At 41.0% G+C, this 25,598-nt stretch overlaps 1 protein-coding gene across 4 annotated transcripts in view; it reads left to right on the top strand.

The window, feature by feature from the left end:
* TBCD (tubulin folding cofactor D) overlaps positions 1-25,598 on the top strand; it is a 131,139-nt gene that overhangs the window by 13,899 nt on the left and 91,642 nt on the right. For all 4 annotated transcript variants that reach the window (XM_083597675.1, XM_083597674.1, XM_083597672.1 and 1 more), the window contains exons 5-14: positions 1,156-1,257; positions 2,597-2,743; positions 4,539-4,594; positions 6,299-6,431; positions 17,096-17,141; positions 19,473-19,605; positions 21,301-21,449; positions 22,333-22,393; positions 23,587-23,661; positions 24,610-24,704. In XM_083597675.1, coding sequence (XP_083453801.1) covers positions 1,156-1,257; positions 2,597-2,743; positions 4,539-4,594; positions 6,299-6,431; positions 17,096-17,141; positions 19,473-19,605; positions 21,301-21,449; positions 22,333-22,393; positions 23,587-23,661; positions 24,610-24,704 — 997 coding nt within the window. The remainder of the gene's footprint in view (positions 1-1,155; positions 1,258-2,596; positions 2,744-4,538; positions 4,595-6,298; positions 6,432-17,095; positions 17,142-19,472; positions 19,606-21,300; positions 21,450-22,332; positions 22,394-23,586; positions 23,662-24,609; positions 24,705-25,598) is intronic.

The following is a 25,598-nucleotide window of genomic DNA, read 5'->3' as shown; positions in this document are numbered from 1 at the left end:
TTAATGATTGTGAGCTACTGCCATCAATCAGAAATAAGCCAGAATGTTTTGTAATCCAGTTTCTGGAGTTCTGGCAAAGAGAAACGTGCAGAGTTACTTGTCTTGTACAAGTGCTGCAACCATCACAGGCTGGTATTTTTAAGAACATGGCTTCGTGGTAGAAAAGCATACGGAGGAAAATGTGGATATTGATTGCTGTTGAGGACTTTTCCTGCTACCCTTGTTAAAGTGATACTTAGGTATTATTATATACTTTACCAAGCTCAAATTAAAGTCACGTAGCTTAAGTGGCCAAAGAGATCCCAGAATCTACCAGCTACTGATTGAGGGGCACATAAATGGCAGGCATGAGAGACAGAAGATGTAGTAACAGAACATGCTAAAAAGATTATTATTAATAATAATTATTAATAGAGCAGCTATACTAGAAGCTGAATGGCTGTGATCCAGACAGCATACCATGTGTTGTCTACACATCTCATCAAGCCCTCTCAGTTTCCACAAGTGCTCATAAATTACTCTTTATATGCCTCTGAGTATACAAAAAACGTTTTGGGATTTGATGCAAGATCTCTTTTTACGGGGAATGTCGCTAGTGTGGGTTTCTGTTTTCCAGAATGGTTTGCTGCCAAGTCTCATTGCCACAGATGCTGTTGCTCTGCACTCTTCCTGTATTGGTGGGGCCTGATGGCATCAATTATGGGGGTGGATTTTGCCAGGGGTGGGGGGACAGACCACTTACTATCTCTTTCGTCTTCTTTGATGTTATCTTAGCATTCTCTTACTTTTTTTTCATTGTTACAGAGGTGGTAAGCCTTTGACTTGTACCACTTTGGATGCAGGTGCCAGCTTACACAGACAACTAGTATGTTAGGAAGAATCATTATAGCCTAGCCTTCTCCATGATATGATAATTTTTTGTAGGAATGTTTCCTCATGGAAGATTACCCTATTGTGTGAATCCCTATCTGCAGCCTGAAATGGTGTTGTCTAGACACAAGTTGACCACCTCAGTGAAAACTAGGCCTAGTATGCTATAAATTAAACCTGGTACCTCAGGGGTTTTTTTGGGGGGGGGAATACTGCATAACCTCATTTTTATAGTACTATAACTGGAAATGAATTATTGACTTGAGAAACTTTTTTTTTTGCTAGGTACGAGGGTATAAAACTTTCCTTCGCATGTTTCCTCATGAAGTAGTTGATGTACAACCTGTCTTGGATATGCTGGAATCTCAGAATCCTAAAGACCATGAGGTGAGTTTATGTCTGCCCCTGCTTGTGTTGCTCACCAACCCCACCTCTAATTCTGCCAACATCTCTCCCAGCAACCCCCCTCTCCCCACCGCCACAACTCATTAGACCAGGAACGGGGAAGCTTTTTCTCCCCACCTCATAGCTAACTTTGAATTACATGAGATAATTAGGATGTTACATGACTGACAAGCGGGTTGTCCCGCTCACCTGACCAAATCCCCACATCAGAGGTTGAAAGGGGCAGTGTGAGAAGGGTTGCACAAGGCAGGCTTTTCAACTTTTTGTGATCCTTCTCCTCCTTTCCACTTCCCCCACTGACGTCAGGCGTGCAGAGGACTGCCATTTCACCCACACCCACCCCTCACCAAAACCTCTGTATGTAAATGAAAGAGACTGATAGGGGAATCCTATTAAAATATACAGTGCTTGTATTGAATGCTAATCCTACTCGGAGACCAACTGAAAGTAATTAATATGACTAACTTAGATCCATCCAATTCAGTGGGTCTGCTCTGAGTTGGACTAGCACATTGCCAGTTTCATGTGGAACATGTGCAAATATGATTCCATGTGTGCTGGATGGGGCCATAGCTTAGTAGTGGAGCTCACACATTGTATGCAGAAGCTCCTAGGTTCAGCTCCTAGCGTTTTCAGGTAAGACTTGGAAGGAACCCCATCTGAAACCTTGGGTGAATTGCTGCCAGTCCATGTTGTGTACACTAAATGGGAGGAGGGGGGCAGTGGTCTGTTTTGCTAAAAGACAGCTTTGTATGTTCACAGGTGTGCTTTCACTCACACTGTTTTGAAACGCTGCTGTCATAGCTGCATGCTTTATATACCCTTTTAGCAAGAGTTGTTGCTTACCTTGTATTCTAAGGAGGCAATTGCATTCTCACTTATTTTTGAAGGTCCAGGGAACTGCACTTTGAAAATTTCAAGCTGTTATCTTGATAAAAAGATATGGGAATGAGCAAACTACTTCTGGAGCATTCAATCTATGAGCTTTTTCAAAATAATGAAATTCCTATCTTATGTTTGCACATGTCTTCAGGAGCCATGATTTGTTTGGCAGGGTTCATGAAGTTGGGGCTTAGGCTTGTGTGTGAGTAAAGTATTCTAGCTGAACCTTATTCCATTTAAATTTGTGTAACTGTCCTTCCATATTCAATTAAAACTAAATCTTGGCGGTCCTATTTCATTCCTATTTTTTGTAATAGTGGTCTACATTTTGCATATGGAGATGGTTTTCACAATTGTGTGCTGCAAACTTTCTGGGGGCACAAACTATTTTTAAAAACAACTTTTGTGATAAATATAATGTTTTTCTGTGTTTCATTAGACCTGGGAGACACGCTACATGCTCTTGTTGTGGTTGTCTGTAACATGCCTGATCCCGTTCGATTTGGCACGGCTGGATGGAAACATCTCTTCCCAAGAAGGATGCCCTCGAGTGCCAACAATGGATCGCATTCTCAAAGTGGCAAAAGCAAGTACCGGTATTTCTGGATCTGTTCAGCAATCTGTAGAAAGCAGAATGTCTTTTGTAATATTAATAAGCCTTTACAGTTGTTCGGGGTTGTTCTGGGGTACTAGATTTAGGCTTGGACTTGGGTGTGGGAAACCTCATTTAAACCATCATTTGCCATGATGTTGTATGTTGTTTGGCAAGTCACTGTTTCTTAATTTGAATATCTCATCTGTCAAATGGTAAAACAATAACTTGTATTATTACCGTACTTTTCGCCCTATAGGACGCACTTTTTCCCCTCCAAAAATGAAGGGGAAATCTGGGTGCGTCCTATGGGGCGAATGCAGGCTTTCACTGAAGCTTGGAGAGCGAGAGGGGTCGGTGCGCACCGACCCCTCTCGCTCTCCAGGCTTCAGGAACACACCCGCAGCCTAGGCAGCCCTGCGGGAGTTCCCGCAGGGCTCCCTACGCTGCGGATAGCAGCCTGCCGCCCGGCGCGAGAGGCGCCCTGAAGCAGAGTGCCCCGCCCGCCGGACAGACATCCGCAGCGTGTTGGAGCCCTGGGGAGCTCCCCGCAGGGCTTCCCATGCTGCGGTTAGCAGCCTGCCGCCCGGCGCAAGGGACACCCTGAAGCAGAGCGCCCCGCCCGCCGGACAGACAGACATAGCGTGTTTAGCGTGTTGGAGCCCTGCGGGAGTTACCCGCAGGGCTCCCCACACTGCGGATAGCAGCCTGCCGCCCGGCGCGAGGTGCGCCCTGAAGCAGAGCGCCCCTCACGCCGGGCAGACATCCGCAGCGTGTTGGAGCCCTGCGGGAGTTCCCCGCAGGGCTCCCTACGCTGTGAATAGCAGCCTGCCGCCCAGCGCGAGGGGCGACAGCAAGGAGGTGCAGCGCCGCCATCCCGCTGTTCCTCGACCTGGTTCGGTTTCCCTGACCTGGTTTTGGGGGGGAAATAAAGGAATTCCCCCCCTTTATTTCCCCCCCCCAAAAAAACCTAGGTGCGTCCTATGGGACGGAGCGTCCTATGGGACGAAAAATACGGTATTTATTTATTACATTTCTACAGTGCCCTTCAACTGAGGATCACAGGGCAGTTTAGAATATAAAAACACAAAAATACATAACATATCATTTAGAAATAAATTAAACAGTGCAGGAGCTAGGATACAACCTTGCTTAACTTCCTTTGTAGCTGGTACGGATCCTGTGAGCTGCCCATTTGTAGAGCAGTGCACCTTCAGCACAGTGCTTTTATATAGACGTTTAATCAAGGACAATAATCTTTTATCTGTACTTGAAGAGTTTAACTTATCAGAACATAACATATAAAAATATATTTTAGACAAAACAAGATAATTGCTGTAAAATACTTTCCAAAAATACCCCAATAGAAAAATACAGTATAAATTCCTCATAATGTGTTTATATTAAGAAAATGTGTAGTTGGAATCTTGTTCATCTGTAAACTTGAATTTTTGTGAATTTATTCTCCTTTATATTCCCTGGGATTAACACCAAGATCACCCTGCTGTGCTTCAAATATACCAATATTTAATTTCCACTTTGAATAAGATGAAACGGAGGGTGTTTGCAAAAGGGCTTCCAACAGCCCTATACTGCACTTTGAAGTCCCAACAATTTGCACTTCAGTAACTCTCTGTATGAAGTCCATACTTGGATACCCTTTCTGTAGTTTGTCCCCGTTCTGACTTGCATAGATACTTAGGTGAATGAAGTGTTTGCATACAAACATTGTGCACATTTGGTTTTAATGTTGCAAACTCCTCTAACTCAATTTTGTTTTTGTTTTTAGTCCTATTTGATTGTAAGTGACAAAGCTCGAGATGCAGCTGCAGTTTTGGTCTCAAAGTAAGTCACTTAAGCTGATATTGACAGGAAATGTACTGTCTCATTACTGTTGGTGTATGTACAAGAATATCCTCACTGTCTAATGGGAGGACTCCTGTTCAAGGTGCTAGCTAGCCATGCTCTCACCCCACGACACATAAGCTGTAATAAGCTCAAGCAGTTCAGTTGAAGCTAGCTTCCCACCAAACTTTCCATTTCTCTTTTTCAATGGACACTAAACGCTCATTGGTTCCTTGAAACCACTCAGCTGTTCACACCGGGCCATTGTGTGTGTGTGTGTCTCCTTTTTGTGTTATTTTGAAAAATGTTTTGTTCAGCTGAGCGTCACTTGAACCTGCTAATGTTTTCTTCTTGTTTCTTGTGGCTGGAACCAAAACAAGGCCACTGTCAGCACTCAGCCACCTAAATTTGCAGTTTGTGGGGAACAAAATTACACATCTAAACTGAAGCCTATTAGCATCCTGGGTCACTGAGAATTGCCTTCTTCTTTTCCCTGTCTGGAATAAATTGATAGTTGCAATATTTCTGCCATAGATGACTTTAAGGAACCAATCTTTTCTTCACAGTATAATCTTACGAAGTGATGCAACAATTTATAAGTGAAATGAGGGTTTTCTTATGTTAATGGTGTGCAAGCATATCCAGATATCTTCCACCACTTTTAAATACTGCCCCAGCATTTGTACAAAACCTACCTTTGAATTCAGTGATGAGATCCCCTCCCTCCCCCTGCCCAGCACTGATTTGTCAAATGGACTTGTGAAATCTATGGTAAAAACAAAAAAGTTACCCTTCTGGCAATGTCTGGAGCCTATCACATGTTTTTTATGCTGGTTTTATGGTGGCAAAATTGTTTGGAAGTTAAGTTAAGAATTAACAATATTATCATTGGCTCTATTGTAAGAATGTGGTTATGGAATATCGCCTGTAGCAAAAGGCTCTTCAGGCGGCACAGAAACTGCATTGTATTATGAAACTGGCCTCAGAGCATTGGAGTAAAGTACATGTAGATTTCTAGTGACATCTAGTGGGAGTTCTAAGCAAACTGACTAACATTTTATTTTGGATTGGTCAATGGTACATAGTGACAGATGAACCTTTTGACAGCAGTGCATGTTGGTATATATCTTTGTTGTTTGGTTGGTTTTTTTAAAAAAATCACTATAAAGCACTTGTCATTCCAGTTCTGATTTTGGTAAAAAAGAAGTGGGAACATATACCTTTCTTGATAAGAATGGTGGAAACTAATACTGTGGTTTTCTGCTAATATTAGCATGGAAGAAGAATAGAAGTTGTCTTCTCCTCCTAGGATTGTTCTGATACCTTTCTGGTTATTTGCAGTTTTCCTTAGTGACTAAGTATTCACTCTATCTCTTGATTTGCTTCCAGCTTTTCAGATAGTAGTAAGGCAAAACACACATAATATTATTCCCTTTATGTAAATAAAGTGTCCCACTCTAATTTTAAGACAATTTGGCTGTTAACTGTGACAGTATAAATTTTTGGGTTATGAGCTTCTTTAGAAAAAGACAGGGTTATATTGCTGACAGTTGGAATGTTCCCATCCAAAATACGTTGGAAAGCATCCATTGGCTAGTTGCCTTTAGGAACAAAAAAAACCAGTTTGTCTAACAGGAAAAATGAGTTACCAACTGAACTGCTGTGAATAGGTAACTTGCAATGTTTCTTTTTTTTCTGCAACAGGTTTATTACCCGCCCTGATGTCAAACAAAAAAGAATGGCAGACTTCCTGGACTGGACCCTTTCAATGTTATCTAAATCCTCCTTTCAGACTATGGAGGGAACTATTGTAATGGATGGCATGCTTCAAGCCCTGGTAAACAATGCTATTTCTTTCAAAGATAATCTGAAATATTTTCCCTCTAAATGCTCTTGTTGGCAGAAACCCAGTAGATGGCATTCAATTACCTTCCCATCCCTTAAGCTTTGGAAACATTTATCATTATTTAAGAACAGTATGTGGTTGCCAGATGCAATATGGAACAAAAATTCTCTGCTATTAATAGTTGCATATCAGAGAATGATACAGATACAGGTTTTTTCATCTTGACAACACTGTGGCAGGAGAAGTTGCAGCTGCGAAAGCTATGTAAGTATTAAATATACAGAAAACCTGTTTTCTAGTATTATATGCACCATCCCCAGAAGAAGACTTGCATGTTGCCAGTTATACCATTAATGCATTGTGCAACTGAAGGATACATAATTTGCCACTGAAAATGGATTGATAACATTAGTTTTAATTGATCATATTTGCAGCTTTATTTATTACCAATTTGGTTGTGACTGAAATGAATTTGATAATTGCAAATCAACTAAGATAAACATTCTGGATTGTATCCAATGTAGTACTGGGAACGTTGCTGCATGGTAGGTCACACAATATTTTGCTCAACAAATTTTCGCTTTCCCTCCTTCCCTCATTCACTCCACTCATGCACTCAACTTTGGCACTTCTGTTCTGATTTGTTAAACTACATAGGTTCCCTTGACATCTAAATCAGGAAGCTGCATTTAATTGTTGCTTGTAAACCAGCATCTTAAACCGGGATCTAATCTGGGCTGTGTTATAACTGGGCCAACATTAGGCTTGTCAAATTTTATGTGCAGGCTACGTTCCTTACACACCCATTCTCTATATGGGCAAGCTGGCCTAACTGCCCATTGCTCTTTGCTGCAATGAACTCAACAGTACAAGGGATTAAAAGGAAGGGTGGGTGAAAAATTCTTCCTCTGCTCCACTAACCTCTGGTTCATCACTAAAACCATTGCCCTCAAATGCTTTGCTTTTCTGCATAGTAATGAATGCCAAGCATTTACTTTTATTGAGGAAAGTAAATGGTTGTATTCACAGGCACTACTTAAGCAGTTCTCCCCCCACCACAAATATTAGCCCATATTGTAGTCCATTAATTCCCCCCCAGTAGCATTAATAGTAAACACTAAAGTTTCTATCCAACTCATGTATATTCATAGTAGGCTCATTGAAATCAGTAGGCTTATATTATTTGGGTCCATTGATTTCAGTGGATCTAATTTTGTATGGCTTGGTTGGATATAGCCCCAAAACCAAGCTGGCTTCTATATGGATAGCTCTTTGCCTTCATCTGTACATACTTGCCCAGGTTTCATTGTTTGGTTGAACTATAGTGTAACACTAGTGGAGTTTCACAGACATTTTGCTATTAGTAGTAGAAAAAGCTTTTATATGCAGTTCTTTCCCTTTCCCTTTCTTACCCTATCAGATTCCTGTTTTGCAAGTTTTAAGGGTTAAATGCCACCCTCATCCGCTTAACAAAGGCTGATCATTGCTTCTGGTGCATGATGAAACATGTAGGATACAAAATATGCATCATAATTCCTTTGTTCCTTGTGGTTTTATTTCTCCTGTTATTAGTGTCTGTTAAACGAAACAGGTGAAAACTTAACAAGTTGAATCGAAACTGGAATGATTTATAATTTTCTTGAAACCAGGAACCTTAAGCCTGTCTGTCTATGTATGGGTTTTGCTTCCTCTTAAGGAGCGGCATACATATTGAGCAACTTCATTGATTAGGTTGCCCTTTTGGTTATATCTCTGCTGTTGATAGCTTGACTGCTTGCAGCATAATCCTATGCATGTCTATCCAGAAGTAAGTCTCATTAAGTTCAATGGGATTTGCTTCCAGTTTAGTGTATATGATTGCAGCCACACATCCAGGGGGCTAATATAAGTTGCCCAATATATTCAGTGGCTCTTCCCCTTTTACAATGAAAGGTAAAGTTACAGGTGACAGGCAAATGGTATTATGGAGTCTGTGAGTATTAAAGAAAAGGAAATGAACAACAAATAGTGTTATGAATGTTGAATGGTATTTATATAAATATATTACATTTGATATATTTGCTCACATTGTATCTGCATAGTTGTAGAATTTGCATTGATTACACATTTCAGTCTCCTTGCTTAGCAGTTTTTTTTTAAATAGATGTCCCTCCCTAAAATAATTAAGCCTGCCCAAGTAGGATAACATTCAAGTTCTTCCACTTTTGACATGCCCCAATAGGATAGGATACTAGCCCAGTTACACAGAGCACTCCAATCTTGGCCTATCTAGACAGACAGTAGAAAACAGGACTGGAGCAAGGATAGAGATAATATGCAAAATCTGATGCAGAAATAGCTAGAACCCTCCTTCCCTACCTTAAACACCAAACACTTTCCATTAACCCATCCATGAAATTCCATGGGCACTTTGCTAGTGGTAGTGAGTAGTGCTTGAAAAAAGTAGTGTGTTTTTCCTTTTAGAGTTCAGGCTTATTAAAGCATTACATATGGTGTCCTTACACAAACCTTGTAAGAGATGTAGCTGGTAGTGTGAAGGAAGATGGAACTGAGGCTGAGAAGGCAAGGCTTGAGGGAGTGTGGCGTGCCTAAGATAATCTTCTTAGTCCAGGTTCAACACCTCCAGCTAAAGATGACTCAAAATATCAGGTCTGAGGAAAAAGGTTTGTATGGTATCTTGAAAACAGTAGATTCAGTTTAATGTATCAGTGGACTACAGTGGTACCTCTGGATGCGAACGGGATCCATTCCGGAGCCCCGTTCGCATCCTGAAGCGAATGTAAGACGCGTGTCGCATTTTGCTGCTTCTGCGCATGCGTCATTTTGAGCGCATGCGCGAGCGGCGAAACTCGGAAGTAACGCGCTCCTTTTCTGAGCGCAACGTGAAAATATTCATCCCGAAGCTACTTCAACCCAAGGTATGACTGTACCAGTAGTCTGTCTCTGTGTAAAGTAAGATTTGGCTTGGGGATGCCATTTACAGCAGTTATTTCACATTAATGAATACAACTCCCTGAAGCCTTTGACATATATTGGAGATTATGAAGCGACATGCTGAAATGGCATAACAAAATGGAAGAGGGCTTCATTTCTGGATTTAGCCATGTAAAAATAGGTGATAAACAGCTACATCCTCGTGACTTCATCAGAGCAGATTCAGTGGCCAAGTTATCTTGGCAATTTTTATATCAAAGTGGTTCAGCTTTTGTGGAAAGATGCAGGCTCTTAGAGCTTGTTCAGTTGCTATTTCTTATGCAAAGGTGGATATAAATCTTGGGTTTGTGAGCTGCACCCCTGACACCTCACAACGCACAGAAGGTAATGGCTGTATTTAAATGAATGCTACATCTTTCCCCTCAAACCTTGTGTTATAGAAGCCACTAGAGAAGCAGGTTCTACCTCAGGGAATACCTCAGGTCCCTACCCTAGGGACGCGGGTGGCGCTGTAGGTTAAACCGCAGAGCCTAGGACTTGCTGATCAGAAGGTCGGCGGTTCGAATCCCCGTGATGGGGTGAGCTCCCGTCATTCGGTCCCTGTTCCTGCCAACCTAGCAGTTCGAAAGCACGTCAAAGTGCAAGTAGATAAATAGGTACCGCTCCGGCGGGAAGGTAAACGGCATTTCCGTGTACTGCTCTGGTTTGCCAGAAGCGGCTTAGTCACGCTGGGCCACATGACCCGGAAGCTGTATGCCGCTCCCTCGGCCAATAAAGCGAGATGAGCACCGCAACCCCAGAGTCGGCCACGACTGAACCTAATGGTCAGGGGTCCCTTTACCTTTACCTCAGGGAATCAGGGTCATACATTTAAATAAACATAGCACTGTACTGATGAAGTATTCTAACTAAAATGCAGCAGTAGCTGCTGAACATATGCTCCAGCTGCTGAGAAGGGATTGTGCTTGCATTGCTAGGACACACACTCAGTTTCACCATGTGTTGAAGTTTGACAGGGAGGGGTAGAGTGGGGAGAGAAGTAGCATCTGAACAGTTCCTGAGCTTTGAAATGTTTCTTCCTGAATCGGTCTGAGCAAACAGGAATGCTGCTGTTTAATTTGTAATTTAATGCGTAGTGGTTAACACTGACATAGTTCTTGTAGAAACATGCATTGCATATTGCACAACTTGATTCCACTTATGGGCTTGTTTTTCTGCACCTGTTGATAGCGCACCTGTTGTGAAATGATGGATTGCCAACAGGTAGCACTACTTGATTTCGTTCAGATACACTTTTGAAATAAGGCATGTCTGTATTGAATGTAAAACGCAGCATTGGCTGCTGAATGTACGCTCCTGTTGACAGACAATATTTGCATTATGTGCATTTGTCGGCTGTGTGTTCTGTGAGCCTATGCTGGTTGCCAGCATGACACTGACGGAGGCTAGGAAAAGTGTAGCAGGAGGACCTATGTGATACTTTTCTGGTTTGGGAAACCTTAGTTAACCTTAGTTAAAGGTTTGATGACCAAACAAGATAAGACTTTTAAAAATGCAAATTGCATGGGGGGTCATTAGTACACTAATGGGAGATGTTCTCTCAGTAACACCAGCTCAGAAAAGGGGTTTTGCTCAGGATTGTAGCAGGCAAAGGAAAGGTTAAATTCCCTTTGCATGTCTTTGATCCCATTGGTTTTCAGCCTCCCCTCCCATTTATTAATTTGTTTTGATCTGCACATTAGATGCAGTGATGCCTTTAAACATAAGGTGTAGCTTGGTCCTGAGGCTCTGGTATCTGTGCATGTTGACTTATGGATACATTTGAAATAGTTCGTGGCAAAGCTCCTGCAATTGGTCTATAACTGCGAGAAGCTTCTACTGAAAAATTTTACAATATAAACGCTCTGTGTTGGCAGGCTTGCTTCTAAACCTGCCCCTGTGTAACCAGCAACTTTTTTTGTTAGCCCTGCAGGGCGTAGCACACCAAGTTCTTGCGTGACAGCGATGTCCTCATCTTGAAGTAGCCTGGGGCATAGAAACTTATTAAGTTGTGCTTAATTTCTTTTCATAAGAGATACAATACACAAATGTGAGTAACGACTTTAAAATAAAGTATCCTAGGCAGCAAGTTAGTGAAAAGAAGTACCTTAAGAACTATTTTTACAGTATTTGTGTCTTAAGAAAAGGGCATTTCTCTGAGAATTGTCCCTGCTCTTAAGCATTGTTTGGTAAATACTGCTGTGCTGTGGTAGACTGTGCCCCAGGTTAGAGATAGCCCTGTTATGCAGTTCTTTAGTCCCAGGGGCACAAAAAACAGAAGTGTAGCTATGAGGGTTGCCCATATACCTATGTTTGATGTCTCTAATTGTGAAGAGCCTTTAACCTAGATTTTTAGACACATTGATGTGGAGGTTTGCTGCCTGCCTTTAGCTGACATGCCTCTTAGATGGATGGAGGGTGGGTTCTTAGCTGCTTCCCTTCTTTGTCCCTTCCCTTTCTTCTTGGAAGAAAGTGACAGGAAGTGTATTATCCTGCCCCCACCCTCACTCACCACCAGACCCTTTTGGAGGTTCAATTCCAGTTTGTTTTAATCCTATTTACAGCTTTTCAGTTTGGGCTTAAATTAAGTTCATTCAAAAATTTATGTGAATTGCTAAGTCCCTGATTTGTATGCTCATTTAAATTGGGTACAAAGAAAGTTGTTTTATTCCATGTTGTACCATTGATCTAACCATCTCTGTATGATCTACTCTGACTGGCAATATCTCTGCAGGGTTTCAGCAAGGTTTTCACCTCCAGCCATACTTGGAGAATCTGAGGATGAAGTCTGGGGCATTTTGTGCTATACAGCTGTTCTATGGTTCCTCCCCTAAATTGCGTCAAGCAACTATTAATTATAGAACAATGTTCTTGATCCTGTGAACAGAAGAAAGTTCACAGAAGGGGCCTTGTAGTCCCTTCCTCTCCCCTGTGTTCCCTCAAAGAGGGAAGTGAGGGAGTGGGAAACTGGTTAGAACTGGATGAAGGTTGCTTCTAGCAGTGGGGTTCTGCTTGTACAAAGTACTTGCCTAAGTTTAGTCACTTTCCCCCTTTCCTAGCAACATCATGGCCCATCCCATGCTCTTCATGGGGGTCCCCCAGTCCTTTGGACAAATTTTTCAGGTGGTGCAGGGGGCTACAGAGTGAAGGAGGGAATGGGAAGTTCCCTTCATATAAGAAAACCAAAGCTGAGAGCCTCCGGATTCAATAGTAGTCAGCCCAAGTGCATTGGCAGGTGCATGCTTCCTGTGGCTTATATGAAACCTGTCCTAATTTGGGTATAGGCTCCTCCTTGACCCAGGTGATTTCCTCTTGAAATCATTCCTCAACTGTTATACTCTCCTGCACTTTTAGTAATGTGTGGTGGGCAAATGGGACTAGAGACAGTGAATTGCTTGTCTGACCTGTGAGGGGTGCTGAAGAGCAATTGACTGTGCTCTCTTCAATCTTCCCTTAAGGTTGGGCACAGCCCATTGCTCATAGTTTACTGGAGCCAGAGGGTAACTGCAAATTCCCATCTGTTTGGCAGCAAGATGTACCTGCTGCCAAGCAGTCATGCCAGTCTTAAATAGTGATGATTTGTATAGCTTGGGGAAGATTTCCCAGAGGTAATGCTGATTCTTACATCTTACAAAGGCAAAACCAAAGTGGGTTATGCAGACAATTAGGAGGTGTGTCAGGTTTTACCCTGATTACTAAGAAACTAGTTCTTGTTTGTACCTTGCACCATGTTATTTAAAAAGCGACAAAACCAGATCTGACACTTCTGTCGCTAGGATACGCCAATGGTTTTCTTTAATTTGTAGGTGGTGTAATTATTTAAAAGAGAGAGAGCTGCATTCCTCTCAGCAGGGTGGTTAGTTTGGCACATGTTATGCGCCCCCATTAATATGGAAGGAACGTGGTGTAACTTTGGAATGCCCAAGGCATATAATAGACACCTTCCCCTGCTTTTAACATACTGTAATGTGCTGTGGCCTTTTAAAGTTCCTGAAGACAAGACAAAGCAAACATATTATTGGCTTCCTAATTAGAAATAGGTTTCTTCAGCTGAGACCTTTGCACACCTTTTGTTGCTTCAGGAGAGAGTCAATATGAAAGCACCACCTCTCTCTCATCTGTGCTATAAAATGAGTTCCAAGTCTTGTTGAACTTGGTGGAATGTAGTTTGAATGCACCTGGATAGGATCGTACAAGCAAATAATCTAGGTATATCCCCGTGCGATGGTTTTCCACCCTGACTATTTTGCCCATCTCTGCTTTATAGTGGTACCTTGGGTTAAGAACTTAATTCGTTCTGGAGCTCCGTTCTTAACCGGAAACTGTTCTTAACCTGAGGTACCACTTTAGCTAATGGGGTCTCTCGCTGCTGCCACACAGCTGCCGTGTGATTTCTGTTCTCATCCTGAAGCAAAGTTCTTAACCCGAAGTACTATTTCTGGGTTAGCAGAGTCTGTAACCTGAAGCATCTGTAACCTGAAGCATTTGTAACCCGAGGTACCACTGTGTTGTCATTATTCACCCAAACTCTAAAACACATCTGTGTTGTAAATAAGTATAGAACTCCTTATCTGTAGTTATTGTCAAAGATAACCAACTATTTTATGTATGTGCTTTAGGAACTTTATTGGGTTTTTCTTTATAACAACTCTATGAATTTTAGAAGTACTACTCCCATGTTACAGATGTGGAGGTAGGGGAGAGAGTGAGTCACCTAGCCAGTAAATGTTTCCTCCGGAGAAGCCACGGCTCTAAAAAGGCAAGCGAGTCCTAAAACATTTGGGAAGAAATTAAAATCAAATGAAATGCCTTCTAAAAAGGATTATTATTATTTTTACGCTGCTGCAAAATACCATTGCAGAGAGCAAAGTAGGCTGCCTTAGCAGGGAACCTAGGCCTGGCCACAGAAAAGATCCCCTCCCGTGTCTGTTCCAAGTGCAGATCAGATGTTAGGGGGACACATTGTTTAGCCTTAACTGATGATCTCAATGAGAAAGTAAGCCTGCAATGCGAAAAGATTATATCTCTATTCTGATAAACTATTCTACACTGGGCTCATGTTAAGTGGATATTTCAGCATGTGATTCATAGCCCTATAGTTGGTTCACTTTGTGTTGAGAATGAAAGGACACATTGGGAGGTCCTAAGGGACTTTAGTTCAGGCCTTGAGTCCCGTGTACATATTGCCATCTTAACTGATGGGATGTGGAACTAATTCCAACTCCTTTTAGGTGATTAGAATCAATGCTGGAATATGTCACCCAATGTGGGGCTCGAAGCCATGGCATCCTTTTTATTTGAGAGTCTCATGGTCTACTGGGTGAGCTATCCCAGACTTAAGAAGAGTCCTGACAATGACTTGGAGCCAGCCAAGGCCTTATGTTTATGTACATTCACAAACCAAAAGGTATTCTGAACTGGAAAGATCCAGCTATGTCTATGATAACATCTTTTATGCAGTCAAGCCTATTGGCTTAACCTCTTTTCATGGATTTCTGTCACAGGTGAAAATCCCTATATAGTCTGGTGATTGCTCAACAATGTTTATGGTGTGAACATCTCTCTAAAAGCTCCGTCAAGATCTTGAGTTAGCGCTCCGAAAGATTTAAGTAATATTACTTAAATCAAAGCTCCTGATTTTAGGGGGGGGGGGGACACTCTTCTTTCTGGCACAAATATAGCTGGCATTTTTAACATTGTTAGCAGGGAAGTGTCAAAGTCTGTTGAAAGTCCTCTGCTACTAGCATCCTTTTTATTTAAAAGCCTTAAACTGATCCTAATCCTCAAGGTGTTCTCTGTACGTTGCAATGTAGTGTTCATTAATGCTACTTTTAAGATCATGAAATGCTGTTCATTAAAACCTAAAACAAAGCAGGTGCATAGCCGCGGGGAGTTTTTGTTGCATATGCACTGTAGTTGAAATTACTTAAGTCTGTAAATAGTTGTTCCATAGGAGGAAATACTTCTAGGGTTGGGCTATGTTCCTTTAATTTTAACTCCTGGCCATATTTATCTGGAAGGCTTCCTTCCTACTGGAGTGACAAAACATAGGCTGAAATAAAGTACCCAGTCTGGAGTCTCTGAATGTTTAAATGAATGGGTAAAAATGAATAACTCATAGGGATATTCTTTGGGTTGCTTTAGTCATTGCTCTTTTAGTTTAAGAAACTTCTGGCACGATCCAGCCCACACTTTCATAATTAAATACAACACTATCATTCAGACTGCAGCACTGACTTGCACAGTTTCCCTTGTGAAATGCTTTCTCCTCAGCTCCAATAGAGCTTGTTTTTGTGTCCTATTGAGCCATACCCATGGTGACTTGTATGATTCGATGGTGGATGCTACTGCTAGAGAAAAAAATGTGTTCACTTGCAGTAGTATAAAATTTCAGGATATCCATACATATAAGTGTCTCCTGTTCCATGTACATATTTACATATAATAACTTAGGGAAGGAGAAAAGTTCTTTCTTTCTTTTGATATACATTCTAAGGCTAGTTTAGATTGCATTGCAAATGACTGTATCCTCAATGCATTTGGTTAAACAAACTAAACCTGCTACCAGTCCAAAATCCCAGATAGCAGCCATGATTATTATTTTGTTTCTCGGTTAATTCATGTTGTGCAAGAGCACTGGGAGTAGCCAGAAATGTGCAGTTTGGGTGGACATTGGCTAGTGTGTGTCATAGCTTCACAGTCTTGAGGCTTACATTTGATGACAGGTTTACTGACTAAAACAGGTGAAGATTGCGAAATTGCTTAAATCATAACAATGTATAACAATATATTGTAGACTCAGGTTGCATCTGGCCCCTGAGCAGTAGAGAATAAAACCCAAGCGAGAGCCATCAAAATGTTAAGATTCTGCTTCTCATATTTTCTTTGCTATCTTGAACATTTTGGTCATGTCTAGTTTTTTCTTCTTTTATGGTGATTCCCATTTTGGCATCCTAGAGCTGTCAGCATTTGTTGCCTGTATGTTGGACTCCAAATGAGCATATTTTTGTATTGCTCCCTCCATCCCTTTCTTATGTGGTGAAGATGCATCACAGAGGTTTGCAAAGCCATGAGGGCTTTTAAGTCCTACAGAACTAGCAGGGTGGTAGAGCTCTCTGCCAAAGTAGAGAGTGGGTAAATATGAGACTAAACCAGTTTAGACAGTTTCCTTTTGGCTAGGCTGAATGATTACCCGTCCGGAAATTGCTAAGGCAAGAACGGAGAAGATAGAAGGCTTTCAGCATAGAAGTTCTTATCTGTAGCAAACTAAGCTGCTTAGGTTATAGGATTACTTTACATCTTGCATTTCCCCAAATTTAGGATATGTTTTGAAAATGCAACAAGGTCCCATAGGAACAGGGATTTATCTGAAGCAAAACAGATCAAAAGCCTGAATTTGGAGACATGCTAAGCCAAACCATGGTTTGGCCATTGGAAATGTGACAGGAGCAGGACCAGGGGAGGAGTGAAGTGGCTACATTGTCATCTCTGGAAACACACGTTTGTGCTAATACATGGTTTTGCTTGGTGTTCCGTGCGAACCAGACTATATTCTACTTACAGCTTCTGTATCAAGCCTGAAAAATTGATTCTTTAAAAAACAAACGAAAAACCCTGTCTTTTAGGATCGTCTCTTCCTGTTCCATCATTTTAGTAACACATTTTTTTCTTTCACTTTTCAGGCACAACTTTTTAAACACGGCAAAAGGGAAGACTGTTTGCCGTATGGTAAGACACTTCGTAATACTATAGATAGCTTAATTCCCGTTACGGGAATGACAATGATCGTAAGGCAGCCAAAGTTACTTGTTTATTTTATTCATTTATCCAAAGATCGCAGGGCGGCTCGCAACATAAAAATACAAAATAAGAACACAAAATACATAATAAAGCAAAAACATTGTTAAGTCCTGTTGGTTTCACAGCGAGAGTTTTGAAGCATCTTCTTGGATTCTGAGAACTGTGAACTGGAAAGAAGGTTAACCCCCTGGGTCCCCAAAAGCTTTGGTGGAGGTTGTGGGCCCCTGTTGAACAACATGGGATGGAGTGTGGGGTGCTGTTGGGAAGAAAAAAATCTCCCAGAATTGGATAGAGGCAACATGTCCGGGCAAGTTTTGTCCAATACGAGGCAATTTCTTCTATGTCCCATCCTATGCTGTTCTAGGGGGCCTTTTGTTGGGAGGAGTGTGGAAGGAGGGAAGTCAATTTCTGTAGGCTTCTGCTGATCGTTCTTCGAATCTAAGTCAATGAACTTAAGTGCTACCCTTTGGCGGAAATGTTCCCAACTTTTTTCACTTTTATAGTGGATTTGGGCATGACTTAGAATAGCTAAATTGCTTTATTTTTCTGTACATATTAGTCCATCTCTCACATTGATTCCTACATAAACATATGTACAGTGAGCATGACAGTTGCTGAATGCTTCTGTTGGCCAGTGACATTTTATCACTGCTCAATAACACAGATTGACACTTGTAGCCGTAAGCATCAATGTATTTATATGAATAGAGGAAAATAGTGGCTGAACTCAGATGATCATATCACAGCTCAATAAACTGACATAAAAATGAGCCCTTTTTGCATGAGCTGACAAACAAACCAGTAAAGCTTTCATCAATTTTAGTTTTCCATTTTGTCTGAACTAGAAAGCTGTAATTAACAGCTTCAAAGCAAGCTAGGATATGCAGCCAACTTCATATCTGAACGAGATCCACAGCACCTTTTAAAATCGGCATATTTACTATGTATTCTGGAAGAATGCTAACTGAATTACAGAGCTATGCAGGTTTTCTGGTTCTTCTATTAATATGGTAGCCTTAGGGACATTCTTTAACATAGTTAAGCATTGCTTCAGGTGACAAATATAACCAACCTTTCCCCCCTCTTCCTTTGGCTATTAGTAGTATCATCTTCGCCTCAAGTATATTTTCATTCTCTTATATTTAGGAAGGATTCTAGAGAGATAGTAAAGAAAGTAATTTTTTTTCTATTCACGTTGTAACAAAATCCACAACACACCCAGTATGTATCTCTGGTAATAATAAAATATATTTTTTAAATCTGTCTAACTGGAGATAGGCAAAAATATATTTATGTTTACTTCAAAAGCCCTCTCAAGGTGGTCCACATTCAGTATCATACAAACCAAAAATATAAAATATGTAAGGTTTTAAACCAGGCATAGGCAAACTCGGCCTGCCAGATGTTTTGGGACTACAACTCCCATAATCCCTGACCACTGGTCCTGTTAGCTAGGGATGATGGGAGTTGTAGTCCCAAAACATCTGGAGGGCCGAGTTTGCCTATGCCTGGTTTAAACTAAAACAGTAGCATTAAGCTGGAAATAATTATCTTGAGGGAAAGCTATAACAATGGGTGAAATCCAGTGCCCACCGGTGGAATGGGCATCTACTTGTGAAATGCAACTTGGCCTTCCTCTCGTCTTCCCTGCATTCCTGTGCACCCACAAATCTGTTTTGGAAGGTTGCTGTGTCTTCTGGAACAGATTAGGTATGTGTATGTGTGCAGAAAGTGGAGAAGAAAGGCAGGTGCCGTTGTATGAGTGGCAAGATGTTGGAGATCACCCAGTATGTTTAAGGATTAAAAAAAAAGGAAGATATTGTTTAATGAGAACAACTCAAATACTTCTCAACGTTAGTTCCCTTCAGAATTAATCACTCATTTAGAAAAAGGGTGGGTAGGGGAGGGAAAGGTTAGTTAAGCCTTCTACAAAATGTATGGATTTGCTCCTCTGAAACCACAGGTTGCCTAAAGTTTATAGCTAAATGTTTTCCTTCAAAATATGCTTTGAATTTTATTAATCTTTCAGCCTGATCCTAATTGGGGCCAATAGAGTTTATACCACACATGCATGCTCACTGAGTTGTGACTAGTATACCGAAAGCTGTAAATACCATAACAAACGCTTTCTAAAGGAATATAGATAAAAGTCTTGCTAGACTTGGAGTTAGAACTTCCCAGAACCTTGTGTCTATCATGGATTAAAGTAATATGAAAAAATAAAAGTATGTCACATTTATTCACGTTTGTTCATTGCAGCTTCTACAGTGCTTGACTGCCTTGATAACTGCAAGCTCTCTGAAAGTAACCAAACACTCCTTCGCAAGCTGGGAGTGAAACTTGTTCAGCGACTTGGCCTGACATTTCTTAAGCCAAAGGTGGCAAAGTGGAGGTTTGTTCTTTTCAGACTCATGTTTTTACTTGCCTCTTCCTTTTATTGGACTAAGGTGAACTATAAAACTATCTTTCATTGTTAGGGGTGGATGAGTAATAGATCACCCCATGTTCATTTGGTGATCAGAAGTTACATTTTAAATATACATGGGTATTCCAGAGATAGAAGCGACTGCTTCCCTGTATTACGTTATATTTGTATTTTTGTATTACATTATCAGTTCAGTATTTTGCATATTTTGTTCTGGATTTAAATGACCTTTCCATGAATAAATTCAGGTCCACTAAAATCTAAGGTGATATGGTGTTCCTGCCCCCCACCTTCAAAAGCAAAACAAAATAAAGTTAAGAATTAGATGTGTGCAGTGTAATCCAACCAGTTTACAGACTTTCCAGTTTTATTCACACTTTGCTTACATTTAAAAAGTCACAATCTCATGAAAATTTATATTCTCAGCCAATTATTGCTTTCTTCATTTTGCTTATTACTTGGGGGGGGGGCTCCCTCCCCTTTTATATCTCTTTTCATTAATGTGTTACGATTTTTAGCTTTTTCTGTTGTGTTAGCTGGAAACAGACATAGGAAACAGCTTCAAATGAAGTCTAGGCTGTCTTATTTCCTTTTGTCCAAACTGACTAGCAACAGTTTTCCAGTGTTTCAGGTGGGAATGTTTACTAGCCCTGCGAGGACATACTGGGGATTGAATTTGAGACTTTGTGCAGGCAAAGCATTTGCTTGGCAGCCCAGCTACAGCCCTACCAGTCCAACAAAGCATGTTGTACCTTGTCCTGGTATCACTATTGATGATACAATCCACTTTTTATCCTTAGTTGAGCTGAACATTTTACCTTTAAGCGTTCGTTACCTTAAGAAAAGTGTTTATTGTTGCAGATTGTGATCTTTTTACTGCAAAACCCAGATCCTAGTTTGGTGTCTTAAATGCATTTTGTGTTGCTGTAATTTGCTGTTGCTTTTAATTTTTCAAAATTTAAACATAAGGTTTTCTTCAAACACTTGAGTTGAAGAGCTTTATTTTCTATGGCTGGATCTAAAGAAGTGCACTGGTTCTCTATGCCTAGAGGTAGTAACATTCAAACGATCACCCATCTGTTGCCACGTGTGAAACCTTTTTGAAACTCCCATTTGAAGGGGCGAATATCAAAAATTCCATGGGGCACACCCTAGATGTTGAGTATGCCTAAAGTATATATTTTGGAGTCTGAAAGATTCTCACAGTCTTAATAAACAAAATGAGTATTCATCTCATGAGGACACAAAAGGGATTTTTTTTTTTTTAAAGTTATGGTTTACATATTGCTTGTACGAATCCCCTGATATTTATGCCATTAGGCATATGAGCAGTCATTGCTTGAATTAATGTGCCGTATTCCTTTGGAAATAAACAGATGAGTGTTTTTGTTATTAAAAGTGATTTATTATTTTAATAAGTGATGCAACAGTAAGCAAGCAGCAACTGACCCCAGGCAACTTCCCTGAGGAACATTGAAGAAGCCTTCTTAAGTTGTGGCTGCTAGGTGCTATTCCCTACAGAAGAGAAATGCATTTGAAAGTTAAAATCTTACATTTTTGAAGTACACTACATTGATGTTTTTGAAGGCGATACATATAATGTATGAGAAAACTCTTTGACCTTTTTGGAATATAATAACTATTCCAAGTTTCTCTTTCTAGGTATCAACGGGGTTTCCGATCTTTAGCTGCAAATTTGCAGTTTTCTGCAAGTAGTCCTGCTGTACAGGAAGCAATAAATGCAACGGCTGTCAAGGAGGAGGAGGAAGAAGAGGAATATGACATCCCAGGAGAGGTTGAAAATGTTATAGGTGTGTTAGATGAAAATAGGAAGCAGTGTAAGGTCTGATACCATAGCCAGTGTGAACATGGGGTTGTATCCCATTAGTGTAAGGACTTCTGGCTATATAGCAGGCCTTTCTTTTTTCTCCCTGCAACCCCCCCCCCCATCTAATCTGGGGAAAACCTGCAGAACAGATTTGGGTAAGGTGTGGGGGGCACACGGGGAGAGAAGAGGGAGAGGAAATCACTTTGTGCAGGCTTATCTCTTCAGATGGGATGGCTTCACTAAATACAGCTGTGGTTTCTTTGTTTGCTTCTAAGGATCTCCTTCCTCCTTATGGTTAACCTGCAAAGCAAGAATAAATGATTTAAGCCAAGGTCTCTTTTAACATTTAAGGGGTAATAGTGCTATAATTCTTGTAGATGCTCTTGACTTTTGCTTTTCTCTCTTGACTTTCTTGACTTTTGCTTTTCTCTCCCTCCCTTTCCTGTCGGTGGTTGCTGATAGCATTGCTTTGTGCTGGGTTGTGCATCCTTTCCTGCCTTCTTACAATGTTTTGAATGCTCTATCATTCTTAAAAAGATATATTTTCCCCTCACTTTTTTGAGTAAAAAGGTGTCTGCTCACTGTCCATTGTATTCTCTAAAGCAAAGATAAATAAAAGCTTTTATTTCCTTCCAATGCCACCCTCAGGAGGAAGGCACCACAAATACCTTTCACTGAGATGGGTTTGAGGATATCTCTTGATGGGCTAGAACTAGTGAAGTGGTGAATGAAGGCCACTTATTTTCTCCAGGATAAGGAGCCTGATCTAGAAAAGGCCTGTGCCAAAATATAGACCTATAGATAATATCCTAGATGCTTTTAGCTTCCTATTGTGATTTGTATTTCAAAAACATATGTTTTTCCAGAGCAATTGCTGATTGGACTGAAAGACAAGGACACCATTGTCAGATGGTCTGCAGCAAAAGGGTAGGTATCCTCAAATCAAATAGGTGTTACAGTAATTAATATAAATATAACATCCATATAATATCCATATAAATAAATATCCATTAACTAAAGCCACATGGTTGGTTGGTTATTCAAATTCAGTACCTAGAATTCAGTGCCAGTTCTTACTTCCACCTACCTCCTGTTTTCTAGGCTTCCAAGTCCCCAGATCTTCCCTTTGTACTAATTAATTACTGGACTTTTTGGGAGGTTTGTCCTCAAGCAGCCATATTGGGCCTGATTCTAGAGGCGGTACTGTTTTCTTTAAAGCATTCTTAAATACTTTAAAGGAAAATGAGCTCCAGTTCAGAGTAAGGAAGCATCATCTTTACTTTTTATGTCAGGGCAAATGTCTCTTGAGACCTGTAGCATGCAGTGGCTAGGGAGGCTGGGAGTTGTCGTTTTCAGCATCTGAAGGGCCACTGATTAGCCCTGGATTTCTGGCCTGGATGTTACACAAAGCAGGTATGGGGGGCGGTGGACAAGGAAAACAGAAGCAGAAAATCCAAAGACTGAGTGTTGAAGTGAGTTCTGCACTTCAGACTCAGTCTGAAAATGGAGGCTACAGATCAGTTTAGATTCTACTAGGTGCTTGCAGGTATCGGGCTACACCTAGGATGAGATGAAGAAGCAATGGCTGATCCCCATCTTTGAAAATCAGATGTGTCTCATGCCTTAAGCAAAACACACAGGTTCCTGATAAATCAGACAGCAGATGTAAAGTGACACATAACAGTATTTATATTATTAAAGCCAGATATTAATTTTGGGCGGTGTGCTAGGTAAGAGCAAATTGAAGCCAAATAAGTTTTACCTCGTGGTTGGAGGACAGGTGCCAAAATGCAAAATTCCTCTTTAGGTAGTAGAAAATCATCTTCCTTTGGTTGCACTTTCCTCCTTGAATGGCTAAATAGGGTACATAAAAAAGAAAAAGTAATCATGCTGGTCTGCAAGGAAAGAACTCCACAGTTGGGCAAAATCTTTATTAGGACCACCCAAAAAGCTGTGTAAACAAGAACCTGTAAGAATAGAGGGGCCACAAGTTCTGTTCCTAGAACTCTGGAAGGTCTAAAAGAATGCACAGGATGATACCAGCTTCATTGTAGCATGTGACCAATAACAATTTGTGCATTGTTGAATCTAAGCCTTCATGAATTACTGCTTTTTTGCAGGATCGGGAGACTGACTGGAAGGCTACCAAAAGAGCTGGCTGATGATGTAGTTGGATCTGTCTTAGATTGCTTCAGGTACCACTTTACATTGTGTAGAATGTTTTCCATATAGCATGCAAACTGCAGTGAACTACATCTAGCTCTGGTGTAGTAAGGAGGATATGGATACAACAATTAGAGCAGATGCATATGAGTTAGGGAGTGGAAACTCTCATTGAAAACACTAGCTTTTTAAAAAAAACATTGGCATGAAGAATGGAAATAAGAATATCCTTTACACTGGTTTCTGATGTTTAAAAATTGCGTAATAAATAAAATATCATATTAAATAAATAAGTTTGATATCCCTAGAATATTAATTTTAGTAGAAAGTCCCATTGAACGGGTTGCGCTGTGGGTTAAACCACAGAGCCTAGGGCTTGCCGATCAGAAGGTCGGCAGTTCAAATCCCCATGATGGGGTGAGCTCCTGTTGCTCAGTCCCTGCTCCTGCCAACCTAGCAGTTCAAAAGCACGAAGTGCAAGTAGTTAAATAGGTACCGCTCTGGCGGAAAGGTAAACGACGTTTCCATGCGTTGTTCTGGTTTCACCAGAAGTGGCTTAGTCATTCTGGCCTCATGACCCGGAAGTTGTACGCTGGCTCCCTAGGCCAGTAAAGCAAGATGCGTGCTGCAACCCCAGAGTCGTCGGCGACTGGACCTAATGGTCAGGTGTCCCTTTGCCTTTACCTTTACCCATTGAACATAATGGGGATTATTTCTCAGTATAAAAGTGCTTAGGCTTGGTTTGCACATTTTTAAAACGGGGGTCAAAAGAAACAGTTTGGGAGAAATTGTTTTGGAGTTAGGGGAAAAATTAATATATTACTGTTACTGTTTGATGCCTGAAATATTTACTTGCTATTGTCATGCTTTTGAAAGCATGCAATTACTGTGTACAGTCAGCTTTCAGACAATAATATATCATCTTATTAAATTCAGAAAAATTAGTTTGAATGCAATCCTTATGTTTTCTAAAATTATAGTTTCCAGGAAACTGATAATGCTTGGCATGGTGGATGTTTGGCTCTGGCGGAATTAGGAAGAAGAGGGTTGTTACTTCCCTCCCGACTCTCAGATGGTAAGTATCTTGTCATTTAACTAGGTCCTGTCTATATTGCTTAACAAAAACAAAGCAAAATTTGTACAATACAAGGTAATAAGCACAATCAAATGCATGAAAGATTTGATAGACTTTGGTCAGCTTCTGGTCTTGAGAATTTCTTACAGACTAGCAAGTATATTTTTCTTCCCTTAGTATCTTTCTCCCCTCCCCCCCTTATATATCTTGCTGACTTTGCTTTTATCTCCTGCTATTTCACAGGATTACAGTCATATCTCGGGTTACAGACGCTTCAGGTTGTGTTTTTTCGGGTTACGGACCCGCCGAAACCCGGAAGTACCAGAACGGGTTACTTCCAGGTTTCGGGGTTGCGCATGCGCAGAAATGCTAAATCGCACTATGCGCAGAAGCGCTGAATTGCAACCCGCGCATGTGCAGCGCACCAATGCGGGTTGCGAATGCTGCGGGTTGCAAACGTGCATCCTGCATGGATCACGTTCGCAACCCAAGCGTCCACTGTACAAACTTGCTTTACTTTTTGGATCTTGTTTCCTTCTCCCATATTCTAGTATTGCCAGACTCTGTTACCTCCCGCCCCCCCGCCCCCCATCAGCAATGCCTTTGATACGCTGCAGTATTCTTTGTGAGTGCTTCCTTTGGAATGTATTTGAAAAAGGCAGTTAGTCCACAGTGCTGCACTTGAGCAGTGTATAAGGAGCATGTGGTTCCCTTGCTAACAACAGTTACATTAGATAGCAGTTGGTTTCCAAACCCAATTCAAATGCTGGTTTTGACCTTCATAGCCCTCATTGGCTTTGGACCAGGATACCTGAAGGATGTCTGTTCCAATATGAGCTGCCTGGTTATTTAAATCTGCAAGTGGATTCTGTGTCCTGTGAAGTTAGATATCAG

The sequence above is a fragment of the Podarcis filfolensis genome (genome assembly GCF_964270895.1).
Source record: "Podarcis filfolensis genome assembly, chromosome: 2".
NCBI lineage: Eukaryota > Metazoa > Chordata > Lepidosauria > Squamata > Lacertidae > Podarcis > Podarcis filfolensis.
Note: the sequence above shows the minus strand (reverse complement) of the source record. Positions and strands in the feature narration are given on the sequence as shown.